The 11,077-nt window shown below is 40.7% G+C and overlaps 1 protein-coding gene and 2 long non-coding RNA genes across 27 annotated transcripts in view; 1 reads left to right on the top strand and 2 right to left on the bottom strand.

Annotated features, from left to right (window-relative positions):
* DLGAP1 (DLG associated protein 1) overlaps nucleotides 1-11,077 on the top strand; it is an 843,036-nt gene that overhangs the window by 714,011 nt on the left and 117,948 nt on the right. For 12 of the 25 annotated variants that reach the window (XM_070220813.1, XM_005612788.4, XM_023647561.2 and 9 more), the window contains one exon: nucleotides 6,014-6,043. The exons of the other annotated variants lie outside the window; for them this stretch is intronic. In XM_070220813.1, the coding sequence (XP_070076914.1) occupies nucleotides 6,014-6,043 (30 nt within the window). The remainder of the gene's footprint in view (nucleotides 1-6,013; nucleotides 6,044-11,077) is intronic. 25 annotated transcript variants of the gene reach the window in all.
* LOC111774716 (uncharacterized) overlaps nucleotides 1-11,077 on the bottom strand; it is a 59,372-nt gene that overhangs the window by 32,890 nt on the left and 15,405 nt on the right. The gene's annotated exons all lie outside the window — the stretch shown is intronic.
* LOC138915275 (uncharacterized) lies at nucleotides 3,627-10,359 on the bottom strand. The gene is made up of 2 exons (XR_011420974.1): nucleotides 10,041-10,359; nucleotides 3,627-6,613 (listed from the first exon to the last, which is right to left on the bottom strand). It is a non-coding gene; the product is annotated as an uncharacterized lncRNA (long non-coding RNA).

Below are 11,077 nucleotides of genomic sequence, written 5' to 3'. Positions count from 1 at the left end.
CCTCCCAAAGGGCCCATCTCCAAATACCATCACATTGGGGTTAGTTAAGGCTTCAACATATGAATTGGGGTGGAAGGGGGGCGGCAATTCAGTCCAAGGCATAAGAAATGGCATTTGCAACTGAATAATGTTCTCAGCCTATTTCTTACCCACCGACGTTTGAGGACCCTAAGATCTCTCACTTTGAATTACCTCTGCCCATTTTTCTCCAAGCTGAAGATGTATCCATTGGTACACTTCTCTTGAAATCTTTGTGAGCTTCCTATAAATCTTACTAGATCTCACTCCCTTAGACAAAACACACATCCACAGTCTTCTTCAAGACAGGCCCTTCTTTGGCCTGGGCTCAGAGTCAGGGTGCTGTGGGACAACACCCTTAGGATTCTTAGAAACCTTTTTCTTTCTTTTAGAAGCTTATGAGGTACACACTTAAATCTTTCTGAAGTCATAAAAGGGGTCTTATAGCCATACCCTTGAGATGATCTTCAACCTCAGTCAACTTATTACTTTGCAAGCCTTTGCCTTTGAAAAGGCTAGGAATGTTAAACCCTTTTATCTTCTTTTAAACCAACAAGTACTAGCTCTATATTTCTCTAAATTTTGCTTGAAAACTGAACAGTTCTTTTTTAAATTCATCTTTATCTCTACTTTATCTTATGTAACTATTTTAAAACTGCAACTGGCACTTTAAGCATTCTGCCTGAAAATCTCCTTACTAAAATCTATGAATTCATTAGGTATATTTTCCATTTCCCATGTTACTACAGGTGATAATGTTCCCAAACTTTCTGCCCCTACGGCGGAAGAGTTACCTTTGCTTCAGTCTCCAAGCACAATTTGCTCCCCGTCCTCCCGGCTTCACCAACAGTTTCCTCAAGGCCTTCTAGCTTCTCCCCTCTGCGTAGGCTTGATGCCTAGGCTCAGCTGATGGTGTTTACCAGAGTGTGTACACATAGCAATCTCAGGACTCCCAACCAGGGGCTCAGGATTCCCAGAAGGACTGCTCCAAGAGACAGGAAGAAGCAGCTCCCTGTTTCATGAGGCCTGGGCACAGACCCTGGGAGAGCATCACCTCCACTTCATTTTAATAGTCAAAGCAGTCACAGAGCTTGTCCAGATTCAAGGAGAGGGGACACAGCCCCCACCTCTCTATGGGAAGTATATAGAAGAATTTGTGGCCATTTCTCTTTATGTTCCATGGGTGACGTCAGGAAGGGCTTTGCAAGTCATGTTAAGGCTTTTGATTTTTATCTTAAGAATAATGAAAAGCCATTTAAGAATTCTAAAGGGATGAGGGATAAAACATAATTGGACCTACCTTTTGAAAAGATCACTCCGGCTGCAGTATGAGAATGCAGTGGGAAGAGGATATTAAAAACTGAATGGCTCTTTCTTAGTTCCTCTTTCTTGACCCATATCTTGTCATACAGATTCATGTGAATATTGCTATGATAATTTGGCCTAGGGTGATGACGGTGGAGACAAGAGAACTACAGATTCTAGAGCTATTTGGATATAAAATCAAAATCAATTAGCAAATGTTCCTTCAAGTCCATTTAGGGCATAATCTTGTCTCTAAGTAGTTGAGAAACTAACTTACTTCTTGGGGACCTTTTTAATATTTAAATCCTGAAACGTCTAAATATCTACTGTAACTTATGTATATTGACTCCACACACCAATGTTTACTAGCCTCCATGAAGACTAGTCTCTGAGTAGAAACAGACAGTGGTCAATATAATGAAATCTGAGAACTCTGATCAGTAACATCCACAGTTAAGATAACATATTTGAATTACATTTGCTGGGATTGATAAAATCTTCTGTTAGGACACTTGGGAATGATCACTTATTCATTCGATAAATATTTATTGAATATTTACTCTATGCCAGGCACTGTTCTAAGCAGGGGAGTTACAATAGCCAGCAAGACAGACCAGGTCCCTGCTCTCATTCTAATGAGGAAGACAGATAGAAACAAGGAACCAAGTGATAAATCAGTGAGATGCAGTCATGCATCACTTAACAACAGGGATACCTTCTGAGAAATGTGTCATTAGGTAACTTTATCATTGTGCGAACACCGTAGAGTGTATTTACACGAACCTAAATGATATAGCCTACTATACACCTAGGCTATATGGCACTAATCTTATGGGACCACCGTCGTATATGTGGTCTGTAGATGACAGAAACATTGTTAGGTAGCACAAGACTGTAATTTCAGGTAGTGATAACTGCTATAAAAAAATAAAAGAGAGAGAGAGGCTGGAGAGTCAGTACTGGGGCTGCTCTAAATACAGTAATCAAGGAAGGCCTTTCTGAGGAAGTGGCATTTGAAGTAAAATCTGAATGAAGAGAAAGAGCTAGCTATAGGAAGATCTAGGTTAGGGGAGAGCACTCAAGCCAGAGGGAGCAGCAAGTGCACTAACCCGGGGCAGAAAGGAGTTAGCATTGCAAAACACAGAGAAGACCAAAGTGGCTAAAGCATCTTGAATAAGGGGGAAAGTTATGTGACATGAAGCAGAAGAAATAGAGATATAAGCAGGGATATATCACGTAGGGCCTTAATGGCCATTATTAAAAATTTGATTAGTGGGGCCAGCCCAGTGGCGTAGCAGTTAAGTTTGCACACTCCAATTCGGCGGCCCAGGGTTCACTGGTTCAGATCCTAGGTGGGGACCTATGCACTGCTCATCAAGCCACGCTGTGGCAGGCATCCCACATATAATGCAGAGGAAGATGGGCCCATGGATGTTAGCTCAGGGCCAATCTTCCTTAGCAAAAAGAGGAGATTACCTGTGGATGTTAGGTCAAGGCTAATTTTCCTAAAAGAAAAAGTGATTAGTATTTCAGCAACTATGAGATGTCATTGAAGAGTTTTAGTGAGCCCTAGTCATTCACACTTTAGCATGAATTGTTTTAACCTGACCCTTTCTCCTAAGAATTATTTTAGATTAATTGAAATTAATCATTAGGGGAAAGTGGTAGGAAAGGGTGTAAAATATTTTTGGAATTGGAGAACTGCTGCAGAAAGCATCCCTGGTTAGTAATTGGCTCTGAAAATTTGCAGGACAATGGACATGGTCCACAAGAGTCACCCACAAGATTAGGAATTTTGCTGTGCTCAAGATAATTGAGTTGAGAAAGAATAGTTGGTTTTCTTTTTCTTTTCTCTTTTATTTTTTCCATTTTATTTTCCAAACATTTCTGCAAACTATAAAGAATTAAATGGGGGGAGGGTGGGATCCATTGTGTGTATATATACATATATGTATGTGTTATGGCTTACCCTGAATTCCAGGCAATGTCAATGTCAGCCAGTCACTGGATAATGTTCATTGTGTGTCCTGGAAGTGAGCAGTGCTACATGTAGCTTTTCAGCATCAACATCAATCATTTCTTATATATTCAAATTTTTTTAAATATTCATATTTAAAATAAAAGATGTCTTTTCCTCTCATTCTATAATTTTTGTATAATGTTAACGTTAGCTATCTAACTAGATTCAGCTAATTCTAGATTTCCAGTATAACATTGTTGCTTTGTAATATAAAGGCCTATCCTACTATAGGGGAAAGCTTGATTTGAGGTTTACCAAATAAGAGAAGTCCATATGAAACCAATGAATCACTAATGTTTTTATTAAAATAATGTTTATAACTAAAGTTCTAACGTCAGACTTTTGTTTTTTGACTTGCCTTTTTCCCCTTACTCAGTAAATGCATTGCTGGGCTCTGTCTCATCACCACCCACATCTCCTGTAAGAATTCATTGAGATTTTCTTGCTTTACTTGCATAGTGCCTGTTCCTACACACTGATGAGAGCTCATTGATGTCCTTTCGTTTGAATGACAGTGTGCTGGTTATAGACAAAAATAAATATGGTTGAAAAAATTCAATACTCTGACCTGGTTTCCTGTATAAAGAGTCTACAGTTTAAAAAAAGACAGGATCATTGCTTAATAAGTCAATGACTCATACCTCTTGGCATAGTTCCCTGACCAAAAGAATGCCAAGTCCATTTAGGTTGTGTTTTTAGTTAATGGTCAATGACGGTTATTTCCAAGGTGATCTATGTATGGTATATTTTTTGCATATGAGAGATTTAAGAGGTTTTTAAATTACTGGCAAAATAATAAATGCTAAGCTTGCTCACATTTGGCTTATTGAGTTAAATTATAACCCCTTTTGTGAATATCTCAGAAAGTATTCTGAAGATCAAGATTTTCTTCTCTGGGCCTGAGTCGAAAGAAGCCTCAGTAATGATAATAATGCTACTATACCTGGTTCATACCAGCTTACGAGAGTCAGTTGTTACATTTTGGGGAATTTTGTGAGCCCATAACACAGCCATTATCACAAATTAAATTATATAAACTTACGATTAAATAAATTATATTTAAAACAAAAGTAATAAAAGTACCTAAAACTCTGTACTTCCTAATCATTTGACTACATTTTACTATCCATACTCTTGAAGTTGTTGACATCTACTGTACCTATATGGTGGAAATACTGCATAATGGTGTTGCTACTTCCCATCTCTTCCCAACCCCACGTACAGTGACATCAGATGGGTAGCTTGAAATAGACCATAGTGGACGTATTTTACATAGTGTCAGAGCTGAAAGAGGTTTTAATTTAATGAAAATACTTTGTATGAAGGTGAAAAATAATTTAACAGTAGATCACATAAAAGATGCAGTGATGATAAATTTATTGGGAAAAGAGCAGATTGAGATGCCACTCAATGCATGATTTTGTGAAATCATGGTTGGATTGCTGGCTATAGATACGAGAGTGTGACCAAAATCAATGAAAGCACTCTGTGAGACTCAATTGGCTGTATGGAACGTGCAATAAAGAGTACTGTCTATTTTCTTATTATTTGTAGATAGTGCACTACACATCATTTATATCAGTAACATTTATAATAAATCCACATACATATGTATGCGTGCTTTTTCCTCTGGAGAGGCCCTTGTTAGACACTGACCAGACACTACTGGTTCTGCAGGAAAGATGAAATTCAATAGGTACCTTAATAGCAGCTTTTTCAGAAAGTTATAATGGAGAGCAAGTTTGTGTCTTTGTGAACATAATCTGTTAAAATCAGTGTATATTCATGCTGATACCAGTTTGGTTTACCAATATTGAAAAGGGTTTTGCTTCCATTTTTAATTTGAAACTCTTCCAGTTTGAAAGAGAATCAGAATTTCAACCAAATGAAGCTGTAGACATTTTTGCTCCCCCTGGAGTCTCATGGCTATCACATAAAGTTTGGGGAATATTATATATTTATAACTGTGACTTACAAAAAAATACTTTGTAAGTTAAATTATTGGACCAGGTTTAATTGATTTTAGTTTAATATTTTCACCTTTAAATTCACCAAAAAGGTGTGTAAATATCCAGTCAAGAGCAGTGTCTACTTGCTTCATGAGCAATTTGGCAAGCTCAGATAGTCCTTTAACCATCTGACCTGCAGGGAGCAGGAATACTGAGCATGTCAGACCAGAAAATGGCCTCTGGCCCAACCACCCCAGAGATGGAAGCTGCCAGATCACACCATGGTTTTTAACTACCTGTTATATATTTCAACAGAAATCCTGCCCCAACATGTATCAAATGATTTCTATATGCAATATTAAATAGGAATTACTAGACACTGGTGTCCTGTTGTGTGGAGTTTTAGCAGTCTATCATTCCGCATGGTTTATATACAGAAATAGTCATTCAGACAGGACTTGGTGTTTGTTTCATTCAAAAATACATTAGATCCCTTATTTGGTGAAAAACTCCCCCAAATGGTATTAGTGGGGAAATGAAGACACCCATGAGGTCTAATCAAGTACTGAAAATTACTTAGTTTTTCAAGTTGATATTTGTTTAGTTAAATTCTCAAAATGCCAGCAAAAAATCCAGAGATGAAGCAGGTGCGTGTTATGAGAAGACTGGAAAAGGTCATTTGGGTCCATTATATAACTACCACTTTTTGTTTTTATTCAAGGTGTCATAAAACTGAGTTCTGCAGTTGAAGGTACGTTTTTACAACCACAAAATCAGTAACGTTGTGCTTCAAGGTTGCATAGCGTGGCTTTGTAGCTGGACCGCTTCTGTGGCAGCGGTGTTTGACGCCATGTTCGCCATTCCATCTGTGTTGCTCCTCGTTCTGGTCGTTTTATGCCGCGCGTCTCTCAGCTGCATTGATGAGAGGGAACAAGCCTATTTCTAGTTCCTGATGTGATTTCCCAGGCCCAGTGCTTTTTAAAGATTCCCTTGCTCTCCAACAGCTTTATTTGAATCTGGACATTGAGTCTTGTCAGGAGCCCTGCCCCCCATTCTTTCAGTGAGTCCTTCTCTGGCGTGTTTTGGTCCCTTATCCCAATGTAGCAGTCATGTTTGCCCAGGAAGTATGTAGGCATGGAGTCGTTAAAGCTTCCTCATGAGAAAATTGAGTGATTAAGGCATTTGCCAGTCTCAAATGCAGGTTCTTCCTGAGCAGTGTGATGTACCACCCAGGAGGTCTTTCAAGGACCAGCTTTCTTTAGTGTTATCCACACCATCCTCCCCATGAGTGGCAGTTCCCTTTGGATGTGCATTCAAGGAGCTGAAAAGAAAATGAAGAGAGATTTAAAGAAAGAAGAGGATTGGTGGGAGAAAGAAGACATCACAGTGTTTTGCTGAGTGACACCCTGAGGATGTTAGAAATACCTCATTGTTTGAAGTGATTAATTGGTTATTGGTATAAAATTGATCTCCTTGACCTCATAGGAGCATACAATCCGAAAGTAGAGAATGTGTCATTTTTCTCTTTTCGTGAGCTTCTGTGTTTGTTTTCGTGTGTGTGGGCATGTGTTCTCATTTATTGGGAGTTTGTCAGTCATGCTTCGGAGGTTTCTTCATCTCCGCTTAATCAGGGAGGCTCCTTGGAAGAGGTGGTGGGCTTTAAGGTGAGTCTTCGCATTTAAAGGGAGATGTGGCTTGATGAACGGGCAATGCATGGAGGTGGGAGTGGAAAAATGCTGGGGGGTTGGGAGGGGTGAGACCATCTGCTTGACTCAAGCAAGGAGATTGGGTGGGCTGGAGTCTGAAGACTGGGGAGATGAGAGAGGAGCTCAGTAATGTCCCCAGGGGACTGGCAAATCCAAAGTGGATGACTCTGGGCCTTATGTAGATTTAGTACCATCTCATTATACAAAACAAAGTTGAAAAGGCAATATTTCTGACATTCATGGCAGAAAGGATGCTACTCCTCTAAAGTTAGGAAAGGACCAGGAGAAGGCGCAGGCAGTGGTGTTTCCAGGTGGAGAGAGGAGTAAAATGACGTTGCCTCGAGGAGTGAGCGAGGGCACAGTGCATGTTCCAGGCCTGTATGAGGCCCAGTGGGAATTCAGTTTCCCTCTGCACAATACCATGGAATTTTATTGAGAGACTATCCAAACCTCTCCCTGCCTGACAAAACAGAGGAGACGCAGCGACAAAACCGCGCAGGACCGTGAGAAAGACCTTGCCTGCCGAAACTCCCAGCGGCGAGTGAGCACTGAGCTTCAGTTAATTCTCTGCAGGATTCTGGATAACAGTTGGTCCACCCTGGGCTGTTTCGATGTTTTATCAAGGAATGGCTTTGAAGTCAGAGCTTTCCATTGCCTGCTTGCCTTAAGCATAGTTCCACTTGCAACAAAAAGATGGAAAAACAAAATAAATTTTTTAAAAAGCCAGAAAGCCAAGAGAACGTTAGATAATTTTAAAACTATCGTTCTGCTGGGACTCTTGTTCTGTTGATCATTTTGCTAGTAACTGCTGTTACTACTGGGTGCACGGCCTGTCTGAACCTCCCAAACAGGTTTATGTTCTTCGGAGAAAGATGAGAGTGAGGAAAAATAAGGACAAGAAACAGAATGACTACCTGGGGCTTTTTCGGCAGCCTCCTCATCACTTGGCCTCCTCTGAGTCCCTGGGGCTCACAGGAAGTTCTCTGGAGTGGCCGTGGGTACCAGAGGTCAGGCCTACTTCGACTGCTGCTTGAGCATCTTTTTGGCAGCCTCTTGGCAGAGGGCTGTAGAAGCTTGAAGGCTTGGGAGCATGCTCTGTTGTAACCGTGTTAGAACATGTGTGTGCAGGGGGCCGTCTGGGGTGCAGCTGTCGGGCACGATGTGTGCGTGTGCTCAATGCATGCAGTTCTTGCTGCATCTGGAATGTGAGATTTTTGAGAAGCATGCTCAGTGGAATGTGTGTCAGACACTATCTCTTGATTCGAAATCAAACCTCAGATGGTAGTCCTGATAAACCCGTAGCCAATTCCCGTACTTGCTGTTTTCCATCTGTGGAACGAACTTAAAGCAGCTTCATACAGCTTATCATGGCAAGGAATATGCAAATCAGTGGCAGGGATCCACTGCCAGAGATGAAACCTATTCCCTTTTCTTTAATAACCACTCTGTTCTGGATTATCCTAGAACTCTGAAGATAGCGTTAATATTTTAGGTAGGTTATCTTTTTTTTTTTCCTCTTCTCTTTAAGGAAAAATAATTGTCAACGTCATAAGAGAAAATCAACAAAGATTCCATTTGCTACTTTCTACCAAGTATTTTTGTCTTGCCGTTTAGTTCCTTCTTTTTTTCTGGAGCACGGGTGCCCCCTTCAGCATTGTGCAGCTTCATGTGAGCTTTTAAAATCAGCAGAAAGATAAAAGCTATTTTATCACATTAATGGTAAGGTTAAAAGTGAAATGTCCTTTCATGTTTTAAAGCCTTAAAATTACACATAAGCAGAAACACACACCAACGCTTTAATTATTTTGCTATGAAGAAAAATATATGAACAGGAAAAAACGTAAGTTTGAAAGATGTAATTGCAAAGTTTTATTGAGAACACTGTTGAATTCTGGACTTTAATTTTAAATTCATAATCCCAAACTCTGAGAAAATTGAGGGAAGAGAAAAATCCAGACAGCAAACGGGGGCAAGAGGAGAAAACCATCCATGGCAAGAATTCCGTGATAAAATCTTCTGAGTATTCCTCTTAAAAGGGATTTTCTCTCCTGAAATTGAAGCAGGGAGAAGCAGGGGAAGAAGACATCTATCTCCACAAGTAGGACCAGCACATCAGCCTAATCAAGGTGAAATGAGAGGAAGGCCACAGAAGAGCTGAGTCATGCCTGAGTTAGAATTACTCTGATGCTCTTTAGGCAGCTCTTTCTTTCCCGGGAGGGAGGCTCCAGCCCCAGCCAGAAGCTCTTTATCCAGCAGACACGGTGTGTTCAGACATGCGGGAGTGGGGAGGCAGAAGCTGGAGGGACAAGATGAGGCAGCGCAGGCTGATGACAGGCCTTTGCAGCTGATAACCAGGGTGTGTTCTCTGAGGAGATTTGTCTGAAAGGCGATTTGTTGATGCCTTAGAGGTAGGTGAGAATCCAAAATACCAAAATGACCTCAGATTCTTTTGAAAGCCTGTATGAGGGAATGAAGCTTGGCTTCTTTGAAAAAGTTCCATGTCTTTAAAAACAAGAACAGATGAGCCTCTATCAAGCAATCTAATAGACGAGATGATGGTCCACGCCCCCAGCCACTTGCGGTGGCCCCTTGCGAGGGGATGCCGCCAAGTTTCAGTTAGCACTCAGGTGAAACTTGTGAGCATTAACAGTAAAACCTGGAGCGTCTCCAGGAACAGCTTCCATCCCATAAACAAAAGCTCCCCCGTGCATGTGGAGCTTTCGTTTTCCTTTTTGCCTCTTGTCACTTCATTTTATTTAGATATTTTTTAAGTGTCTTATTTCTCCAGGGTAATGGCTCATGTTTTGTTTTAGGGGTAAAAATTATGCTCAGAGACTCAGACTGTCTCCACCAATAGTTTAACACAAGTGCACCGTGGGATTTCTAATAGTTTCACAAGCCAATAGCGCACAGGATAATGTCTCTTAATAAGCCAATAAAGAAGTAACACAACATACTCCAAACCAAGGATAGATTACTGACACTGTTGTTCTAAGCAAGGGGAGACATAAAGAATAAAGTCCAAATTAAATTGAGGGGTACCTTTTTATAGGAGCAGGCACTCAGGAGAGATGGCTTGACCAACCGAGAGCTGATGTCCAGCTGCCAGCGCAAAGTCAAAGTGAGAAGTCCCCTGTTGCTAGAGCACATTGCCAGGGAAGGATGGCCCCGGTGCCGGTGGGCAGGATAAGCTTCCAGGGGCCCCTGCGCAGCTTTTGTCATTACCAGTAAGGGAGTCACCCTTACCACAGTAGGAGTTAATGTCCCAAGGTCTTCAGACAGTTTATTTAGATCAGCAAAGAGTGTCTTGCCCCAAACAAAAGTCTCTGATATTCCTCACAAACTCTGGGTATTTATGGTCTAAATGTCCCCTTGCCATAGTGTTTTCTTCCCATGTTCTTATCAATAAGCCCCAGGCAGTGTTCGTCATCAGCTCAGCTACTGAGGTCTTATCAACAACAGATGAGCTGACGATATCCTGACTTACTTCATTCTTACATCAAAATAACAACTGCTTTTCTTTCTTTCTTTCCTTGTCATAAACAAGTGGATTAAAACAAGGTATCCCACATGCAAGGTGGAGGAAGGTTGGCACAGAGGTTACCTCAGAGCTAATCTTCCTCAAGCAAAAAACGAGGAAAATTGGCAATGGATGTTAGCTCAGGGCGATTCTTCCTCACCAAAAATTAAAAAAAAAAAAAAAACTTCGCTAACTTCACCTAAGTCATAAACAAGTCGATTTGAAATCATATCAAAGCAATACACAACAGCTCGTGAGCCACAGTCCCTGTCAGAGCAGGGACTTAGGACTATGGCCACATCCAAGGTGGTGTTTTCTATGGCCTCATACGGCCTCAGACCCAGCAAATGGAACAACCCCTCAAGAATAGGAAAAAATAAAATAAGTAAAAACTTGACTGGATCTTTGTTCCCATTTTCAAAATTCACAATACCCACGGCTTAATGTCTGTATCCTAAATCTGTAAAAAATCTTTTCAGTTATGAAGCTCTGATCTGACCTTACAGGCTTGTTGAACACTGAGATACTCATTTACTTTGCTAAGAAATTCTATTTTTCA

The sequence above is a fragment of the Equus caballus genome, chromosome 8, assembly GCF_041296265.1.
Source record: "Equus caballus isolate H_3958 breed thoroughbred chromosome 8, TB-T2T, whole genome shotgun sequence".
Classification (NCBI taxonomy): domain Eukaryota; kingdom Metazoa; phylum Chordata; class Mammalia; order Perissodactyla; family Equidae; genus Equus; species Equus caballus.
The sequence above is the reverse complement of the archived record's forward strand: the minus strand, read 5'-3'. Positions and strand labels throughout refer to the sequence as shown.